The sequence below is a fragment of the Rattus norvegicus genome, chromosome X, assembly GCF_036323735.1.
Source record: "Rattus norvegicus strain BN/NHsdMcwi chromosome X, GRCr8, whole genome shotgun sequence".
In the NCBI taxonomy this organism is placed as follows: domain Eukaryota; kingdom Metazoa; phylum Chordata; class Mammalia; order Rodentia; family Muridae; genus Rattus; species Rattus norvegicus.
In genome coordinates this window covers 136,232,510-136,254,790 of record NC_086039.1, presented here as the reverse complement: position 1 = coordinate 136,254,790, position 22,281 = coordinate 136,232,510, and the positions used below count along the sequence as shown (strand labels likewise).

General features: G+C 39.2%; 1 protein-coding gene and 1 pseudogene across 3 annotated transcripts in view; one reads left to right on the top strand and one right to left on the bottom strand.

Annotated features, from left to right (window-relative positions):
* Nucleotides 1–17,287, top strand: part of Usp26 (ubiquitin specific peptidase 26) — a 47,143-nt gene extending 29,856 nt beyond the window's left edge. For 2 of the 3 annotated variants that reach the window (XM_039099603.2, XM_039099605.2), the window contains 2 exons: nucleotides 346–420; nucleotides 10,978–17,287. In XM_039099603.2, coding sequence (XP_038955531.1) covers nucleotides 11,057–13,540 — 2,484 coding nt within the window. In that variant the 5' untranslated portion in view covers nucleotides 346–420; nucleotides 10,978–11,056 and the 3' untranslated portion in view covers nucleotides 13,541–17,287. The remainder of the gene's footprint in view (nucleotides 1–345; nucleotides 421–10,977) is intronic. The other variant, NM_001106948.1, reaches the window with a different exon arrangement.
* Chchd3-ps1 (coiled-coil-helix-coiled-coil-helix domain containing 3, pseudogene 1) lies at nucleotides 14,390–19,410 on the bottom strand (annotated as a pseudogene).
* Nucleotides 19,411–22,281: the final 2,871 nt, after the last annotated feature.

Sequence of the window (22,281 nt, the reverse complement as noted above, 5' to 3'; positions counted from 1 at the left end):
GTGTATATCTGACCTTTTGTTTTGCAGCTGTCAGAGTGGCCTAATGACCAACATGTTGTGTTTAAGAAACAATTGTCAACAGTCTGCATAATCAAATGTGTATAATACCACATTAGTAGTATGTGTTTAGTAAAATGATTGGAAGAGAGGATTAGATGTAAATGGGGAATAAGTTTCAGATAATTATTTAGATATAAAGACTGCAAACATACCATGTAAAATCACCAATTTTCTTATTTATTGTGAAGAACAAGTAAATTTCTGCCTTTTGTAATACTTAAAATCCTGTAGGTATGCATGTTTCCAAGACGTTTTAAACTCACAGTATGTCTTCTGTCCTAATAGGTTGTTCTCCCTTGGCATACATTGCTGAGTTGGAAAACTGCTTCACTTGCATTTAGCGTTCAGCGTCATTTTCTGGTAAGTTGAGTTTTCTTGCAATCTCCTGTACCCTTAGAATGGGCCCAAAAGGAATCTCTCTTGGATAGTCACCTTTTACTGAAACTTCCTTTGGCATGATTTCTTCATGGGTATGTGTTCTGGTTTTCTTCCACTTAGGACATAGGATATTATTTCTGAGACTTTGTCTATATAACCCAGACTGGTTATGAATGTCCTGTTTATCTGAAGGTGACCTTGGTATTTTTTTATTCTCCTGCCTCTGCTTCCCAAAAGTTTGGATTACAGGCATGAACTCATACACTTTGGAAACCAATGTGGTATTCTTGATTCCCTATATATTCTGTGCATTGGGTATGGAGGTACAAAGGTGCTGCTAGAGTATCAGGGAAGTGAGGGTCTTCCCACGCGGTGATGTTCTGTGAATTTAAGGCAGGGAAAACCACACGTGGAAATGATTTAAATGAAGTGAGACTTGAATAGTTTTTTTAAAGAAGTAAAATTAAGACAATCAGGAGAACGTTTTAGGAATTCCAGGCAGAAAGGAAATAATATAAGAGGCTGGGTCTCAGCGTCATCACCATGACCCAGGTAAAAGAAAGCCAGGAAGGATAGTGCCTATTTACAACCCTACAACTAGAAAGGCGGAGACAGAAAGATCCCTGGGTCAGCCAGCCTAGTGTAGTGTGTCACCTATACCAGTGAAAGACTCTGTCTTAAATACAAGGAGTGGTTACACAGCCTTAAATCCCAGCACTTTAGAGTCAAAGGTCAAGGGATTGCTTGGTGTAAGTTTGAGGCCAGCCTGGTCTACATAGTGAGTTCTAGGTCAGCATGAGATTCATAGTAGAACCAAGTCTCAAAAATAAAAACAGGTTGGGAGAGATGGCTCAGCACCTAAGAGAACTGACTCTTCTTTTAAATGACTTAGGTTTGATTCAATACACTATACGCTACCTCAAAACTCTGCACAACTTCAGTTATAAGGGATTCCAACATCTTTTTCTGGCTTCTGGATACCAGGCATACATGGTGAATAAATATGTGTGCAGGCAAAACACAAAATAGTAAAAATGTTAGAATATAGTGGAGGGTAGGTGGCTCCTGAGAAACAACACTCAAGGTTGACCTTTGACCTCCACACCCACTCATACACAAACAGCACCAATCTCTTCACACAATACAAAAAGAGAGAAAATACTATGAGACAATGAGATGGCAGACAGCACACAGACTGTGGGAACACAGAGATTGGCTTTTATTTAATTAATACATTTTCCCTTGGACTGCTGTTCTTTGTGTTACATGCTCAATAACATGTCTGAGAGAGAGCAGGAGCTTTTAACTGACTTTTGTTTGTTTGTTTGTTTGTTTGTTTGGCCCATAGTCGACTAAATATGAAAAGGTATTCTGGTTAATAAGTGAATAAACAAATACAATAGTTAGAAATAAGGCCTACAAAATACTAGGATGATAGGTTACAGTAGGGAAAGCAAATGTCAAGAATTTTTCTTGTGCTGTATAATAAATACATGCTTTTTCGGGAGAGAACATTCTTTAATGAAATAATCATTTTATTGTTTGAAAATTACCTATGCATTGTTTTCAGCTATGTCTTATTAGGAGCACTAACAAAATCATTTTCAAACAATGAAAAAAAAAAACGTGTTCTGCCAAATCTCTCTCAGACAGTACAAAGCTTAAGTAGTTCACAGAAACAATTTGCTAGTCTAGAGAATTCTTCTATTTTGGTCAGGGCCTCCGATGGAGTGATTTATGTGCAGCGTGTGTCAAGAGGCAAAGTAATGGCATTTCTCTGCTGTACAATGACTTGGATGTGTGCTGAGTGTGGAAATGGACCTTTAAACCAGACAGGCAAGAAGGAAATCTGTCTTGATCCAGTCATTTTGAAGAGCCATGCACACTGAGGCTGAGAACAAACATAATGACTAGATTTAATTGCTAATTCTCTAGAGGCAGTGTACCTCTTGATGTGTTGACCTTTAACCCAAACTTGAAGGGTAGCAAAAAGGAGAGGGTGGTTTCTTCTCTCGTTTCATCAGCTCTCACTTGTCTGCCCCTTATACCTGATCCTGTCTGCTTTCAACCCAATCCACATACACCTAACATTCAGCTTTGTCCTCTGTTCTCGTTGCTTTCTTCCAGCTTGGGGGACAGGTTGAGAATGAATAGAAAAACACAAAGGAAAAGGAAAAGACAATAGGAGAAGGAACTATTTTAAGCTGTTGATGAGTGCTAGAAGTACAAGACAGAATTACAGCTAACGAAATAAGAGAGGTTCTCCATCAACTAATATTATTATAGCTCTGGTAATTTATGGAGCATGTCCCTATATATATTTTAATATTTTACTATGTTTCATGTATTTTGTGTATGTGTGATTATGTGAGCACATGGATGTATGTAAAGTGTGGCAGCAAGTCCTCTTAGCAACTGAGCCATGCCCCAGGCCCACATTTTCCTTTATTTAAATTTCCTGTCCTTGTGTTACTTTTATTTTTGTGTAGGTGTGTGTACATTTTTTTTCTTTTTTCTTTTTCTTTTTTTCGGAGCTGGGAACCAAACCCAGGGCCTTGCGCTTGTTAGGCAAGCACTCTACCACTGAGCTAAATCCCCAACCCCAGGTGTGTGTACATTAAGTGCAGGTATCCACATTGGCCAGGATATAATATCATATCCAAGCAGGTGGAGTTAACATCAGTTGTGGGCTACCTGATATGAGGTCTGAGAACTGAACTGGGTCCTCTTTCCAAAAGAAGTAAACATTCTGAACTACTGAGACGTCTCTATTATTTCATCATTTTAAAAGTCCATGTTTATGAGCATACACTTCTTTATTCATACAACTCTGCTCTGTGTGTGGAGGGGTGTGTGTGTATATTTACTTTGGAATGAGTGGAAACAACAAGTTTTTAAAATATTTTTCTTAGTTTTACATGTTGCACCAGGACAACTAAGTGTCTAAATGTCACCGGAGAAAACCAAACTGATGATTGGCCCATGATACATTCATGCCTATCATACATTCATGCCTATGAGTCTGAGGCAGCCCTGTGGCTGGGAACTGCTTAAGGTTACCAGACCATTTGCTTTCCTGCTCTTCTACAATGCCTCCAGCACTGTCTTTCACTACAGATGTCTTTATAATTCTCCCTGAAAAGGAATTTTGTTTATTCTTTTCTCCCATCTAGCACACAGACTCTGTCCTTATCATTACCAGGCTTCACAAGTCTGAAGAAAGCCTACCTCATTACCACTGGTATAGTTAATCTGTTTCCTTTTCTGTTCTTTGAGGAGGCTGCTCTCTATATTCTCCCATCTACCCCCAACCCCCCTCCTGTCTGTGTGTGTGTGTGTGTGTGTGTGTGTGTGTGTCTGTCTGTCTGTCTGTCTGTATCAGTCTGTGTGTCTGTGTGTGTTTACATGGGCACTTGTTTATGTATGTATGCCTGTTGTGTATTTACAAATGTGGGTTAGCCTCAGGTATTGCTCTTCAAATGCCTCTCTTCTATTTTCAACCGCATCTCAGGAGCATAGACTAGTCTGCCTGGCCCCAGGGATTCTTCCTTTCTCTTTCACTGCTGAAACTACAAGTAGGCCCCATCATGCTTAGTTTGGTATATGGGTTCTGGAGATTAAACCAGGTCCTTGTGTATGCGTAGCATACAATTAACAAGCATGTCCACCCCTCCAAAAACACCTTTTCTTTAATAATTACCATCATATGTCCTATATGTTTTATGTATATATATTTTTGTTGGATTTTTTTAGATGCTGGGTACTGAACACTCGGCCTCACATACTCAACAAGCAATCTACTATTGAGCTAGATCCCTAACACTGTATGTAAATTTTCAGCTCTGCTACAATGAGTTTAGTAAAAGCCTGGTTTTTCTATTTCTTTATAATATTGTTTACCCACAATTATGCAGTGCTTTTCACCATTCTATATCTATTTTTTAATGAATTAATGGATGGATTAATGCAGAGTCACTTTTAAAACTGCTCATGGGTTTTTCAGAGTGCACCTTCTCATTTACCAAACCCAGCATATTCATGGACATTTCCTGCTCAGATTTAAGGCACACTAAGAAATTGTTAGCGGAAGTCTTTTATTTAGATTGTCTTGGGAGACCCAGTGTTCTCTATTAATTATGTATGCTCATTAATTATATTGTATCTAGAATCAAAGTCCCATAGAACGGAATCCTCAAAGACAGCTTTGATGATTTTTTTCAGTACAATTAACGGAATCTGATAATGCCACTAGCGTTTCCTAAACTCACTTAGATACTCGTCATTTAAAATAAATGCAAATTGAACTTGTTTTCATTTTCATGTTTTGCTTGGTCTCATTCGAAAAGATAGCCAGAAGTCTACATATATAGACTAGGTCACTACCTTTTAGAACCTTTATCATTTCTATCCAGTGAGGAAACTAAGCTGGGCTATACTAGCATATACTAGTTATATCTTTTCCCTATGTTTTCTGAATGTTCTGTAGTTGAGCATTTGCTTGGCAGGTGTGTGAGGACTTAAGTTCAATTCCCAGAATACTTAAAACATGGGTGAAATATCATAATTAAAACTTACCATCTCTGCCACAGCACCTTCCACATGTTAACCTACTCACTGAGATAAACAAGTACTTGATTTTATTTCAGATAATCACAGTTTACTCATGTCAGTGAAGGAGAATAGACAAATAATACTTTCTCATAGTCATCGCTTAGAAACAACCTTCTAGAGTTTATCTACCTTCCAACTGACTCTCGTCTCTGAATTTTGGATTTTTTGAGACAGAATCAGAGTATGTTATATCTCAGACAATCCTGAAACTATATAGCAAAGGATGGCCTTGAACAGGAAGCAATACTCCTGCCTCAGTCTCCAAAATGCTATGGTTTTTGGCATAAGCCACCACACCTAGCTTGTAGACTGCTTCTTGTAAAAGATTAAACCATTTACCTTTTTTTTTTGTTTTATTCTTTAGTCTTTTATTACAGTCTAGTTAACATTTTCCCAGTCTGTTCTCTGACTGTTCTTCATCCCATGCTTTCTCCCACCCCAACCCCATCTCCAAGAGGATGTCTACATCCCCCTAGCCCCGCCACACCAGACCTCCCCACTCTCTCAGGCCTCAAGTCTCTGAAGGGTTAGGTATGTCTTCTCCCACTGAGTCCAGACCTGGCAGTCCTCTGCTGTATATGTGTTGGGGGCCTCATATCAGCTGGTGTATGCTGCCTGGTTGGTGGCTCAGTGTCTGAGAAATCTTGGGGGTCCAGGTTAATTGAGACTGCTGGGTTGCCCTCCTCAGCTTCTTCCAGCTTTTCCCTAATTTAACCACAGGGGTCCCCAGCTTTTGTCCATTGGTTGGTTATAAATATCTGCATCTGACTCTTTCCACTGCTTGTTGGGTCTTTCAGAGGGCAGTCATGGTAACTCCCTTTTTGTGAGTGCTCAAGAGCTTCAGTAATGGTGTCAGGTCTTGGGGTCTCTTCTTGAGCTGGATCCCAAGTTGGGCCCATCACTGGACCTCAGACTTTATCCATTTGTCCCTGCCATTCTTTCAGACAGGGATAATTCTGGGTCAGAGTTTTTGACTGTAGAATGGCAACTCCATTCCTCCACTGTATGTCCTGTCTTCCTACTCAATGTGGACTCTCCCCACTGTAGGCCCTTTCATCTAATGTCCTTCCCTTTGAGTCCTGAAAGTCCCTCACCTCCCAGGTCTCTGGTACATTCTTGAGGTTGCTCCCCCATCTCCTACCTCCTGATTCCATTCTTTCTGCTGCCTCTCAGGGCTTCAGTCCTAGCCCCTCCCCAATATCTGTCACGTTTCACTCTTCCCCTTCCTGTCACCTTTCCCAACCAGGTTCCTCCCTTCCACTCTCCTCATATCAGCTGGTATAGGCTGTCTGGTTGATGGCTCAGTGTCTGAGAGATCTTGGGGGTCCAGTTTAATAGAGACTACTGATCCTCCTACAGGGTTGCCCTCCTCCTCAGCTTCTTCCAGCTTTTCCCTAATTTAACCACAGGGGTCCCCAGCTTCTGTCCATTGGTTGTCCTGTGATTGCTTTCTTCCTTCCAAGTGGGATTGAGGTATCCTCACTTAGACCCTTCAGCTTGTTGACCTTTTTGAGTTCTATGGATTGTATCCTGGGTATTTTGTATTTTTTGGCTAATATTCACTTATGAGTGAGTACGTACCACGCATGTCCTTTTGGGTCTGAGTTAAATCACTCGGGATGATATTTTCTAGCTCCATCCATTTGCCTGCAAAACTCAGGATGTCTTCATTCTTAATAGCTGGATAGTATTCCATTGTGTAAATGAACCACATTTTCTGTATTCATTCTTCCATTGGGTGACATCTGGGTTGTTTCCAGCTTCTGGCTATCACAAATAAGGCCACTATGAACATAGTGGAACATGTGGCATGATATGGGGCATCTTTTGAGTATATGCCCAAGAGTGGTATAGCTAGATCTATTTCCAATTTTCTGAGGAACCTCCAGATTGATTTCCAGAGAGGTTTTACCAGTTTCCAATCCCACCAGCAATGGGGGAATTTTGCTCTTTCTCCACATCCTTGCCCACATGTGCTGTCACTTGAGTTTTTGATCTTAGGCGTTCTGATTGATGTAAGGTGGCATCTCCGTTGTTTTGATTTGCATTTCTCTGATAAATAAGGACTTTGAATATCTCTTTAAGTGCTTCTCAGCCATTGGCGATTCCTCTATTGTGAATTCTCAGTTCAGTTCTATACCCCACTTCTTTTATTGGGTTGTTTGGTTTTTTGGTGGTTAGTTTCTTGAGTTCTTTATATATTTTAATTATTAGCCCCCTATTGGATATGTGTTTAATAAAGTTTGTCTTCAATCTGTAGATTGCTGATTTGTCCTATTCACCATATTAAACAAAAGCTTTCCAGTTTCATGAGGTCACATTTATCCTTGATGTTAGAGCCTGAGCCATTGGAAGTCTGTTTAGGAAATTTCCCCCTGTGCCAATGAGTTGGAAGTTCTTTCCCACTTTCTCATCTATTAGATTCAGCGTATTTGGTTTTGTGTTGAGGTCCTTGATTCACTTTTACTTGAGCTTTGTACAAGATAACAAATATGTATCTATTTTCATTTTTCTACACACAGATTGCCAGGTAGACTGGCACCAATTATTGAAGATGCTTTCTTTTTCCCACTGTAAACTATTTGTTTCTCTTTTATAATGAACTCCGTGAGAATGACGATGGTTTAAATGATGAAGTCATTTATTTTCAAGTGTTTCTTCCTTTTGAAATCATGAAAGCATGAACAACAGAAGACGGAAATGCAGCATAGAGTGTGTGAATGTTTACAACATAGTGTAAATCCTGAATGCAGAATTATGAACCCAGGCATTTGGAGGTTTCTTGGGCTTTATAGATATTGAGGGCAAATCTCTTCCTCAAGTTTTCCATAAATATGAGGCTAAGCCAGTACATTGTGGACTTGAAGTAGAATGTCAAGTACCTTAACACAGGAAGATATTCTGTGTCTGTCTTCTGATTTTCTCTGTCTCTAAAATACACACACATACGCATGCGTGTGCACTTTGTATTGTAGGTATGTATTGTGTCAAGTCCTAGAAATGGTACCAAAAAGGTATTTTTGTGGCTCCTTCGTTCTTATTGGACAGAAACTTTTCTTTCGTTGTGACTTGTGAACACTGGTGGTTTAATTTAAATCATTAAATATATTGATTCTTTCTATCCTTTGTGTTTATAGAGAAATGTTTTCACTGTTCAGCATTGAAAATATGTTCAGAATATCATAATGTGAAGCATAGCTCAATAAACACCTGAAGAAAGAACAATATGTGAAAACTAGTAAATTAGCAATGAAGCAACAGTTCTACTGGATGTTTTATTTTATTTAAAAAAAAAAACAACCAGTGGCCAACTTCCAACTTCTGCCTATCTCATGTCATTCCTTCAGCCTTGACAGAGGTCATAAAATTTTGTAAGTTTCTGGCTATGCTTTGAGAACATCAGCTAGCCTAATATATTGTGTTTGCATTCAAGCAATCAAACCTGAGATACTTGAGTTTATACAAAATTCAATAAAAGCTCCTGGGTTTTCATAACTTTGACATGTAGTTATCATTGTAGGCTTTTATTCAGTTTGAAGCTAGCTGGGAAGAGAAATGTCACTATTCTGAGGCTTTCCTTCAGCTGCTTAGAGTGTGCACATAGTGGCTCGTGGAGAACCAGCACTCTAGTTTAAAATCCGTTAAACAAGTCCAAGGCAATCCTTAACAGCTTTGAGACTTGAGATGGAACACAGAGCTTTTATGTTTAGCATATGCTGGAGAAGTGGCAGTGCTTATTAGACAGCTCACCTATTGGGCAGTAAAGATGAGCATTGGTCTTTTTCAAACTCAGTGAGGTTAAGGAAATGTCCTTTATTCAAGAATGAAGTGTATGTCAAACTTTAAGGAAATATTAAAAATACAGGTAGTTTCATAAGTACATCCCCTGTCTTTTGTTTTGTTTTCTATGAGATATGGTCTCTATACAGCCCTGGCTATCCTATAACTCATTACATAGACTGGGCCAGTGTCAAAACCACCTGCTTCTGCTTTCAAAGTGCTATGATTAAAGACTTGTGGTGTTATGTATAACTTTTAATTGTTTTTTGAAGACAGAGAGTAGAAATACTAAAAGAATTTAGATTATTGTATCATTAGAAAGACAGAACACCATATTTTGGGAGGACAGTGTTTCCCTTATAGTTCATGCTGGCTGGAATTGTATTCTATTGTACTCTTCTATGCCTGGTTAATCTGTGTGTGTGTGTGTATGTATGTGTGTGTCTGTGTTTGTGTGTGTGTATATATGTGCGTGTATGTGCATGCATGCACACAAACTGATCTGGGGTTGTAGAAACTATGAAAGTACATCTGAACGTTAAGTTGTAGGTTTTGTTGAATGTTTAAACAAACTAAAGAACAATTAAAACTGTTGTAGAGAGAAAATTGTTTAAAGCCTTACGTAGCATCCACAGAACAACAGTGAACTGTACATAATCTAGAGATTTGAAATCAGATGTGGTGCATACCTTTAATCCCTGCACTCAGGAAACAAAAGCAGGTGGAACTGTGGGTTCAAGGCCAGCCTAGTCTACAGAGTAATTTCTAAGACAGCCAGGGCTATACAGAAAAACCTGTCTTGAACCTCCCCATCCCCAAATGTAGAAAACTTAAATTTGCTGCTATGCTTAAATGTTATATCGAAAGTTTTTGCTGTGATAAATATAATCATTATTTGACTTGGGGCCATGTGTACTTATTTATTTCTTTAATGTATATGAGAACCCTGTAGCTATCTTCAGACACACTAAAAGAGGGCAGTGGATCCCATTACAGATGGTTGTGAGCCACCATGTGTTTGCTGAGAATTGAACTCGGGACCCCTGTAAGATCAACCCTCATCTCTCCAGCCCCTATGTGTACTTATATATATGTGTGGCCACAACTACTTCACTGAGCAAAACAGAAGTTTTCCTTGATTCTGACAGTTTGCTGAGTTAGCTAACAACATAGGGAAGACTAAGGGAGAATATTAACTATTTAGGAGAAAACACAACTTATAATGAATCACTGAACTTGTTTACTGGTGTAAACATTTGTACTGATGTCTAATATAATTAATTCAAAATTTCTTCCAGATTACTCTGGAATTTTTAAATTTCAGTAATTGAATATATCTGATCCTTCACTGGTTTTGTAAAAGTAGTTTTAGATTCTGAGGATTGACAATGTATTTTTTTTTTTTGCATTTGAAGCATGTGCTATAACATACAGGTAAACTTAACGTTCCCCACTGGCTTTGAATAGAGAGAACCCACTTGGTAAATGTGCAGAGCTGGCTACCAAAATCATTTTAGTTAGAAAGCTATTATTTTTTAACTTTTGCAATGAAGGGTAAAATGTGTGGAATTTCCTCAGTGCCAAGTAAAAGAAGATGATGTAACTGGCACTGGAAGGAGGTAAGATAGATTTACTCAGTATCCCATATATGAATCCTTTATTCATCACGAGGTAGCCATCTGCAGTCGGGCTATTAATGCTTCTATTTGCTTAATGATTTGGTTTCCATGTGAGTTCCTTCTGTGATGGAAGATTAGCAAGCACGTTATCTGTATATACACAAGATACTGTGCAGCTATGTCTTAAAAGTCATCTAAGGGTTTAGGATTTCCACTGGAAAGGTGAATTTAATTAGAATGGAATGCAATATTGCAGAGGAAAGGAGATTCAGTGTATAGGAATAGAGTTTGGGTTTTATATAAGCATTTCTCTCAGAACTAAAAGAGCTTTTCTTGGAATTTTTAAAAATCATGTTTTGGGGTTATAATCAAGATTTTTGTCTTCTTACCATGGCTTTTTCTCCAATGGTGTTGATTAGTCACTAAAAGGTTAGAACCCAGAACATGAGTGATTTTTGTATAAAGTCAACATTAAAAAATAGTCATGGTATATAAAAAGTTACATACTATTTCTTTGTTCTCTCCTTAGGTGAACTTAGGAAACAAACTAAACCGTCAAGATTGCTAGTAACCAAGAAACGTGTGTTTATTTGCCAAGAAAAAAAAGTATGGATCCTGTATTGATACATGCTCAAGTCCAGCTGTGGAGTGCAAAGGCAGGAATGTCCAAGTCAAGAAATGCATTCATTGAGACATTTATAGGCAAAAGGGAAGTTAAACTTATTCTCTATTTCAGCACTGGAAAGATCAAGGCTTTGCAACTATACAATAATATTAAAAGTGTGGTCCTTCGAACCTATGGCGAAGACCAGAATTACCTACATCTGACTTTTAAAAATAATGATTTCTTGTTTGTCGAGAAACTCACCACCATGGATGCCAGACGACTGAAAAGATTTTTGGACAAAATCTATCAAAGTAATCTTCGGGCAGCCAGGAGAAGTGGTGAGAGACCTGGTGATCCTAGCACGAGTGCACAGGAGTTGAGCTCTTCCCCACCGGAAGGTCATCTGAAAGCAAGTAGTGCGTGCTTTGAATCAGCCAAAGAAAGCGAAATGTGCTTGTTTCGTCAGTTGCCTTTACTTCCGCCCTCATCAGCCTCACTTAATGCAGTAGGATTATTAGAATCACAGTTCATGAAGAGGAAAAGATTTTTTCTTGGTGCAGAAAAGGAAAAACAGAACCTGAAGGGCAGTACCAGAGAATTTGAGACAAATTTAGTAGTGTCCATATCTAATGAAAAGGGGAAAGAAAGGGGTGTGAGAGCGGTAGAAATCAGTAAGGCAGGGTTTGGATTTCCATTTGAGACCAACTATCCCGAGGAGGGTAGTGTGAATGTTCGTGATCTTAATGATCTCATTACAAAATTATTTTCACCATTACTGTTTGAAACGCACTATATTGAGAATGGGCTAGATTGGCATGAGTATATGGAGACATTTTTACTTGACCCAGAAAAGTCATGGCAAGGCCTACCTAATGTTGGAAATACCTGTTACATAAATGTTGTATTACAGTCTCTATGCTCAATTCCGCTGTTTGTTAATGACTTATTCAATCAGGGCTTCCCATGGATTAAACCTCCCAAAGATGACTTTAACATGCGCTTGATGCAACTGCTGGTTTTGAAAGATATTTACAATGCAAGAACCAGACAAAAGTTACTTATAGGTATTACAAAAGCCCTCCCAATATTTGGCGAGGTCTTTGCAGCTGACAGGCAGAATGATGCTCATGAATTTTTGAGTCTCTGTTTAGTTCAGTTGAAGGAGACTGTCCAGAGAGTAAACATGATGTGGCAATCTGAGAATGAATCAGGAGATTATTATTTACTTAGAGAGATTTTTGCTAATTATACTAGCATCAACAGAACACCTGTTTGTCCTGTTACCAACAATTTTGAATTTGAGTTGCTGAGTTCCATCTTTTGTAAAGCCTGTGGCCTGACTGTTTTTAAGAGAGAACCAAGTAGATATCTCTCTATCAACATTCCTCAAGGAATGAAAGACCAAAACATGTCTATCCAGTCCAGTTTAGATCTTTTCTTTAGGGCAGAGGAGCTTGAGCATAGGTGTGAAAGGTGTTTGTACAATAAATCTGTTGCATTGCACAAGTTTGGCCGGCTACCCAGGGTTATTATTGTTCACCTGAAACGCTACAGCTTTAGTGAGTCCCGGATAATGAACAAAGATGAGCAGCACATTGTTATTTCCAAGTACTTACGGCTGTCTTGTCACTGCAACAAGAACACAAAACCTCCCCAGCCCCTTCTCCCAAATGAGCATGTTAAGAATCTTGACTTACTAAGACCCCTTGAAGAGTTGGGTTCAGAAATACTCAAATTATCAAGTAATTCAGGGAGGACCTCAAGATCCAAGGTTTTCCCGACTGTAAACATCAGATCAGACAAGGAGTTAGAAGTACAAAATGGAAAGAGAGTCTCTGAAGTGTCGAGTGGGTCAGCGCAGCAGGAAGATCCAGGGAAAGGTGCAAATGTGGTCAGGTCAGAACTTACAAATGAGACTGAGACAATCAAACACGAGAAAGAGTATGTACTTAGTGATTTAGATTCTGGTAGCATCAGTGAGGAGCGATCACAAAAGTGCCAAGAGGCTGAGAAATGCAATAAAGAGGCACTTCCTCAAAGCTGTCCAAAACCCAGCTCCCAGGAACAGACAGAAAACCTTGGGAAACCTGCAGTGTCACATACCCAGAATGGTAGTCTAAGTTCACAGGGCTCATCAGATTCCAGTAAGAGCCCTGGATGCAATGATGTTTTCGATAAGGCAAAGCCTACAAGCAAGGTGGAGCCACAGAAGTTAAATCAAAAAGAAGATAACATTTACAGGCTTGTTAGTATTATCAACCATATTGGGAACAGTCCCAATGGAGGCCACTATATCAATGATGCCTTTGACTTCAGGAAGCAGAGTTGGTTCACTTATAGTGATCTACAGGTGACAGGTATACAAGAGGACCTTGTATATAAGGCTAGGCTTTCTACTGGATATGTCTTCTTTTACATGCATAATGATATCTTTGAAGAGCTCTTGGCAAAGGAAGCTTGGTCTACTAGCACGTCCAAGGGTTAGTAAGAACAGCATATGCCTCACAGAACATGTCTACCCAAATGCCTCACTTAACCTAAAAATAATTAGCCCAGGACCAACACCTTAATAAACATTTAGAGAGAAAGTTCCTTTTCGACTGTGACCACATCAGTCTTATCACTACAGCTCATGCTAATGAGTGTTCTTCTCTCATACAAATTTGGAACTGTACCTTTTGTATAACTTTGTCAGAAAATTTATTACTGACAGTGAGATTTTCAATATTTGCTCTGGAAGTTATATAACCCAAAATTGCCATTCTATTGATTAAAATGGCTTATTTGCACTCAAAAACATTCCAGTAAAAGGTACATTTTCTCTCTGCCTTTCTTGGAGGGTCAGCTTAAGAAGTTATAATGAAAAAGCTTTTACATAACAGAACCAAAAAAGCACATGCCCAGACACACCACAGTTCAGATGAGTCTACCCAGCACTGTTACCCTAGCCTGCTGCTCTCTTGTTATCTCTCCATTAGAAATGGTTTAGTGTCCTAATTCTCTCCTGGCTTTCTCACAGTGGATATCATTTAATGGTGGAGCTGAAGTGAGGAGAGAGGAGAACATTTTTTGGCTTCACATATTGGGAAAATATTCAAAAAGGTGGGGAGGGACACATTTCCCTTTTTTCATTTTTGAGGGTTTTCGTTATCACTGAACAGTGTTCTTACTGAACCCAGGCTTCAGTTATGATACTGTTGAGTCCACTTTCTAGTGTCTGTCTTTAGTTGTCTTTAATTGGGTTATTTTCTTAATAGAAAAAATTCTACCTCTGGAATTAATGTTGAAGGAGCTTTGCGTGTTCTCAGGGGTGACGATATCCTCTTGGAATGCTCTATTTGGGATGGTTGACACAGTCCATGTATTAGCTGTCCAGAGTAGATCAGTTGAGAGCCTGCTGATAACACTGGAGCATCTTGGTCTGCAGATGTAACTCATCTGGATGATATTGATACTGCTTGAACTTTGATTCCACCTCTTCAGCAGCATTCTGATACTTCTAGGTGATGACTTTGTAGAACTCTGAGCTTCTCTCCAATCTGACCTGCTGCTCTTTGATAGAGCATCCTGCTTCCTTATCACCTAACCTTTTCTTCCAGCAGCCAAGCTGGATGCTTTGCCTTTGAGTGTTCCTCCTCACTGGATATCCTCACAAATAATAGCTCTGGTAACTGCTCATTGACTGCAGCCCTCTCATTCAAGGTTCCTGGCTTGCGTAAGGAATCTATGGTTTTTTTGGTTACTCATAGGCTCCAATGACAGTTGCTCAAAAATGGAAGCACTATAATAAATGCTGTAATACCACTGAGATCTTGAGAGAAAGTGAGAAGATTTTTTGTTCTGGTCAAATATATTTTCTGGAAATCAGATTCCTTTCACCACAGATTCTCTTTCTCATCCATCTTTTTTTTTTTTTTTTTTTTCGGAGCTGGGGACCGAACCCAGGGCCTTGCGCTTCCTAGGTAAGCGCTCTACCACTGAGCTAAATCCCCAGCCCTTTCTCATCCATCTTGAAGGCGCTTCTCCTTTGTTCCCACAGAGTCTGAGCATGGACTCACAAGCACATCAGGGCCGAAGTAGAAGCCTGGACTCTACTCTTTGCCAAATAAGAGTAAGGCCACCCCATTGTTTATATTCTAATGTGGCTTTGAGTGACCTGATCAGTGCAGGAAAATGGAAACTCATGGGATATGTGGACTCTGCTGCTGATTTACTAATCCCCAAATTCAAGACAGATTACAGTAATCCAACGGACATTCTAATGCTCTATTAATTTTAGGAGTTTCTGCTTTTGTATGTGCAGTACCTTTTACTGTTTAATTGCTCATTTCATAGAAAGTTTTTCTAGCCTTTTTATTTCTTCTATGACATTTCCTATGAAAACACAAATATTCTTTTGTTAGTCAGAATTTGGTTTTATAAAAATTATTGGGATCCTATCAACTGAATTCAACAAAATCCTGGCAATATACCTTAAGTGAAGCTGATAATCATTGGGATCTACTTGGACATGAATAGATGACACTGGACACTAAACAAGTCCTCATTTTCCTCAGAGGCAAAGGTGTGCTGGGTATCCTCAGACCTTGACCATAAGAATGGAAAGGCTGATTTATGCTCAAGGAATTGGCATGTTTTTCTGTTTGTCAGCCAGCAAGTATCCTATTGGTCCTTGGTGATCTGAGCCCACTTTACCATTTCGATCTTCTCAAAGAGGCACTTGGGTAACATCAAAGGACTTTTATATACCAGGACTTGATCTACAACACTGAACAGTTTTGTGCATTCAACATAAGAAGAGGAGTTAAGAGATTTTTTTGTACATCTTTGCAGCATGGTATTCTGTTCCTTTAACGAGTACACAATACCTGCTTTGACATGGATTAGTAGTAAGACCTAAAAAAATCTAACTTGACTAAGAAGCTTTGCTATAACATGAAACAATGTCTAAGGTATGATCTGGCATGTGGGGAGGGCCATGTACATCCTAGGCGTGATTATCTGTAAACACTCAGTAATCAGACTTAGCACTTCTAATGCTAAGCCTGAGCTTTCTGGAATGTCTTTTCTTGCCTTTGAAGCAATATGTCTATAATACTGTATATCTGTATTGATGTAGATGACTTGATTGTACTAATATGTTATCTTACATGTGTACAGGAATGGGTTTTCTATCCTACCTTGGCCATCTAATGTACCTCCTAGTGTATGGGGCAGTTTCAGTATAGTGGCAATACATCATAGGTGGGTTTTTTTTTTTTTTTTGAGATGTGGTTTTACTTGCCACTGTAGGCCAGGACTGGCCTTGAACTTACAGGGATCTACTTTCTTAAGCTTCCCAAGTGCTACTGTTAAAGGTAGAGGCCACCAGGTCTGACTTTGATAGCATTATTTCTAGAGGCCTTTTAAGGAGTGAATTAGAATTTAGGCCTTTTAGGGAAGTTAGATAATGCCCTGTTGTTTTTTAGTTTTGTGTATATGAGTGTTCTACATGTGCCCAAATATCAGAAGAGGGCCTTGGGCTCGTTAAAGATACTTGTAAGCCATCTATCCAGCCCTAGATAATGCTTGAGATTCTCTTCCTTAGGGTAGAGTGTAGAACCTACTAGAAAGTCTTTAAGTGATAACTGAGAGTAGAGTCTTTTAGATTGAATTACTCTCACAGATAAAACTATTGTAGACACAATGAGGTATTGTTTGATTTCTCTTAATACCGAGACAGTTGAGGATAATATTGAGAGTTTTAGGTAGAGAGGGAAACTCTCAACACTTGGGCTTCTGATCCAGTCTTTTGGTATCTTTAATTCTGAGCCCATGTACATACATAAACTTTAGAACAGGAGAGTATAAGAGAAACAGTAGGATATTGGGGGGGGGAGAGAAACAGTAGGATATTGGGGGGGTGATATGGGTGTGTGTGTTTTTTGGGGAGTATTTTAGTTTGTTTTTGAGGCATCCTTAGGTGGCCTTGAATTCATAGAGACCCATCTCTGCCTCTGTCTCCCACATGCTGGGATTAAAGGCATGCATTGTAACAGCTGGCCAAAAATTGTAATATACAAAAGATGAACATCTTTTGAGATTGCAAGATCATTTTGATGGGGAGTTTTTATACTGAAAATGTTCTTTAGCATATAGCACTTCTAAATATAGGGCAGCTAAAGGAGGATGTTTGGGTTGTATACTGCCTTTGTGTTATTTCAAATAAAATATTAAAAATTACACCATTCAATCAATAGTTTTATTTATTATAAATGTAAACAGTTCCTCCAGTTTATTGATCATATTTCTAGGTAATCCCAGAAGCAAAACACCTGTTGCTTAAATTTTTCTTTTTAAAAAAATTATAGCAGGTTAACACAAGAGCCTAAAATAAAAGAAATTTTATTACATTTTTATTTTAGAAGTCAGGAGTCCAGATTTGGTGTCAGCAGGCTGAAACCAAGTTGCCAACAAAGCTACCATCATTGGTATTCTGAAGACGATTTGTTTTTCTAAACACCCACAGACCTTGGCACTTATCCTCATTTCTAAATCTTCAAAGTCAGCAATGCTGGACTGAGTTCTTAACAATGAAATGGCCCTTTTGTGTTTTTTTCTCATTTAACAACCATTTTGATTAGACTGGGCCCATGTAGATGGATTATGATAGCATTGTTTTCTGCTCAGAAACCTAAAATTTTACTACCTGTAACACTTGTTACCAGTGACTCAGATAGGTACTTTTCTTTGTGATATGCTATCATACATGGCCAATAGAAGTGAAGGAAATCACCACAAAGGCACACTGGCTTAGTATGAGGAAGTGCGGTTTGGGCCATCAGACCTCGTGAAGCTACTGAGAGTCCCCTCCCCCCAGCAGAAAAAGAAAAGGCAACTAAAGGTAACATCTATTAGAAAAATAAGGATTATAGTTAATTTGCATATTCCTATTCTATGCAGCATTTGTATATTTTTTACCATTCTGGTTCCGATTTCTGAGTTTTTGCACAAGTTTATCGTAGGCTAACTTATATGCTATTTAGGTAACACTACATACAATGGGAGCCTTACTGAATTTTACTGACTACAGTGGGCATGAGAATCTTGTAAAAGTGAGAACCTTAATAACAGGTAAGATTGGTGTATTCAGTTAGTTAGAAACAGAGAGTTTTGGTGCAAAGGCATTTGGATATATGTGCCAAGTAAGCCAATCAGCTAGGGTATGGGAACTGCTAGGTAGCGTGTATTCTTCCGCACCTTCAAGTATACCCAATTCAGCACATTCTCACAAACACAGGACAGAATGCTTTTGATCATTAGCTCTTGATAGAAATTATTTCATCTATACTGCAAGAGGAACTTCTTTTGCTTGTCCCAGTTGGTGATGGGCTGGGTATGCAGGTGTGAGAATACCTGATTATAGTATACTATCCCCAGACACAAACCCAGAATATGTGGTCCCTGGTGACCTACAAAACCTCAGGCAAACCTTGGAATAACTTTCCTCCTACATTCTTGAGGGCCCTGGCTTACAGCAGTGGACTGACTCCTTGCTCCAGAGCCTTTCTCATTTGCAGCTGCCTCATGCCCAGCCCTCCACATGGCAGCATGGAAAAATTTGTCCTTCCTGCTATACTAGCATTCCACGTCACTGGCCATGACGGTGCGTTGCCATTGGTTTTAACCTTGCTTGTGCCTTTTAGGATTACTGCTGGAAGCCCCTTTTGCATGCCAATAAATCCATACACTGGTCAAGGTTTTCCTGAATTCTGAATATATTCCTGTCCTACAGAGAGTGGATTCATGTTTGCTAGTTCAAGTAAAGTAACCTCTGTCATCAGTAGGCTGCCATTAAAGTTTCAGCACAGTTGAAAACTTGACCCTCAGGATAGGGACCCTTTCTAGATTTGGCCTATGAATGAGCTCCTCATACATACAATGTACAGGTTTTGTAAAAACAGTAAGGGTTTTCTTAATGTTGAACCCTGGTTTTAACTTCCTATCAGCTGGCAGATCCAGGCAGATCGGAATCCATGAGACATTCTACTTGTAATATTCAAAATTAAATCCAAAGACTTTAATGTGATATGATTTTTTGGGTTTTATTTGGTGTAGTATACTTAGGTAAAATGTTGCAGAGGTTGTTGGGTATAGAATCAAAGTACCCCAGTTGATATTTAATCTCTCTAAAAGGAGGTTGAGAGATAAGCAGTCACCTCATTTTCATGCTTCAATTTGCTCTGTTGATAACAGGAGAGGCTTCTGGCAGATGGTTTTATTAGGTGATTACAGTTCAGCCAAGATATGCATCGGTAACAGATACAGTGTACATCACTCTGGCACCTCCATTTATGACCTACCATCCTGGTTCATGGCTCTATTTTGACCCACCCACTAAAATATTTCAAAGGTGAAACCACAGAAATGTTTGTTTCTGTAACTTAAAAGTGTTTATGGCCTGGAGAGATGCATAAAGCACTTACCATACAAGCATAAGGTCTGGAGTTCGGATACCTGGCACCCACATGAAAGGCTGATCTGCAGAGCAGGAGACTGGGTGGTTACCTATGGGAACAGGACAGGGGTGGGACATGAGGCAGTGGAGTCAATGTGACTAATCCAGGAAGTCCAACTACAGACACCAGCACCTGGCTGTAGATCTGACGGTACTGCCTAGTCCAGAGTTTATGTTTGAGTCAATCCCAAGCCACTAAATCAATGACCAATTGTATCTCGCCACACCTTCACTGTGCTCCAATGAAAGCCCAGCTCATTGGGCTCAGGCGTGCTGGGAGTATCATTGTGAGGGCTTCCAAGAAAAAGCTACCACCTTGGCCTCAGTTTCTTTTTGCTGTTTCACTGGTGTGCCCGTAGCCATATTAGTTCTAATGTAGCAGATGAGGACTCTTTCAGAAGTTCTAGGAGCCTGTTGACTATCTGCATCCCACTTTTTCCTCCACAAGATTAATTTAAACATCCCCCACAGATATCCCTGGGGCAAGTTGACTGGCTAGAATATCGAAATAAGGCAAGTTCTGGCTTCAGCAACAGAACCTGTCTAAATATATAAGGTGCAGAGCAATTTAGGCACCAAACATCAAACTGCTGGCTTCCATATCCATATCCATGTATACTCACAAGAGCATGAACAAATATGCACACCACACATAGTTGCAACCAAAAAGGAGAAAGTGGTTGATTTCTCCTAACAGAAATTTAAAAGTTCAGTGCTTGAGATTACTAATATAGGAGGCAAAACTTGCTAATAAATGGCCTAGAATAATTTAGCCAATATATAGGCATATAGGTATGCTTTCTAATTTTTCTCTTTGGAAAAGTAATATAGCTAGGCTTCTAATTCAGCCATAATGTGTTCTTTTTGTTAAGGTTCACCAGACTAACAGGTAACAGGATCAACAAAATTTGAGTATTTGTTAATGTAGCACACACACACACACACGCACACACGCACACACGCATGCACACGCACACACTCACATGCATCCCTACATAAGTATAATTGAAATGATATTAATGAAATGACTTATTTTATGTGTTAGATTGACAAGGAAAATGAGTGCCTAAACAGCTGGTAAATGTTTACTGATACATCCTGCAGGGTTTTCTGGGAAATACCAGTATTCATCTTGATAGAAGAGAGGAGATTGTGCTAACAAATAGAGCTGGCCATTATAATTTATTTATTGAAGACCTGATTCAGATTTAAAAGATACAGGGCAGGCACATTTGCTCTCTGCTTCAGATGGTATATCCATCTGCTTTCAGGCAAGCATTCTTGGTCAGTGGGCCTTTAAATGTAAACATTAACACTTCCCTGGTTCTCAGACCTTTGAATTTGTGCTGAAACTGCACCCATTTGTTTCCCTGGGCTTCTAGCTATCAGGATGCAGCTGATGAATCTTTTCCATCTTTCTAATCCCATAAGGCAACCCTCACAGTTAGTCTATCTACCCATCTCTAATGCCTACCTACCCATCCTATTGGTTATGTATATCTTAACAACGCTGACTAATACAGATAGCGAGTCTAAAGTATGAGAGGTAGCACAGCAGGCTAGAACCAAATGTAGTAGTCAAGTATTCTAGTCTTGAGTCTAAAATCCACAAGACTAACTGCCATGCTAGAGCTACTGCAGACTTGAGGCAGAATTTCTTAAAGAAAAAATAAATCAAGTTTTGCTCTTTAGGGAGATTTAGACAGGTCCACTCACATTATCTTTACTTGGTCAACTAGATTGTAGATAATAACCACTTTTACAAGATACCTGCATGACAACTCCTAGGTTACTATTTGGATAAAAGCATGTTCCCTAGCCATACTGGCTGATAGCTGGCCATCATATATGCTAAATCCAGAAAAAAAGCCTGAGTAAAACAATCCATTTTTAAAAGAAAACTATATTATAATGCTAGATTTTTACAGCATAGGAAAGTATTTTTAGAAACAAAATTTCTCATAGACAGTAATAAGGATAAAACAAAAACCTCGTTCATAGGAAAGCTTCTTCAGGGTAGTAAATAAAATTCAACCAACTATTCACTTTTACAGTTGCAAGAACAATTACTGTTTTATACCAATTTGGTGTTAAAAGTTGAGTGCGTAACTCTTGAAATCAGGTTATGTCCTACTATTTTTTTTAAAAAAAAGTTTTATTTACTTTTTATGCATGTGTAAGTACATTTCATACATCCCTGATGTACCCAGAGACTGGCAGATGGCATTAAGTCCTTGAACTGCAGCTACAGATGGTTGTAAACTGCTATGGGTCTCGGAACCAAACCTGGGTCCTCTGAAAGAGCAGCAAGTGCTCTTAGCCATTGAGCCATTGCTTAGGACTCTATGTCGTACTCTTAAATTACTCCGTATTGTATAAAACTGGTTGTTCAAGCAGCACATTACTCTAGCAGACTCACGAGGATGACTATAGCCCCTAGGGGGACCTAGAAACTGCATTATCTGTCAGCCCCCCTCCATCTAATACAGATTGATACATGACATATTCCTAGGAATTGGAAGAGGGACATTCTGTAAGTTTATTGGGGTGAAATGAAACTAGGGGTGCATGGGCATAATGAAGTCAAACCAGGGAAAACAGGCTCAAGAACTTACTGAAAACACCAGACCAAAAAAGGACCCCATAAAGTGATGGACACCTTACATTGATGGCATGGCCCAATGTTAAACTATCATCTGGTACCTGGTATGTATGTCAACGACCAATGA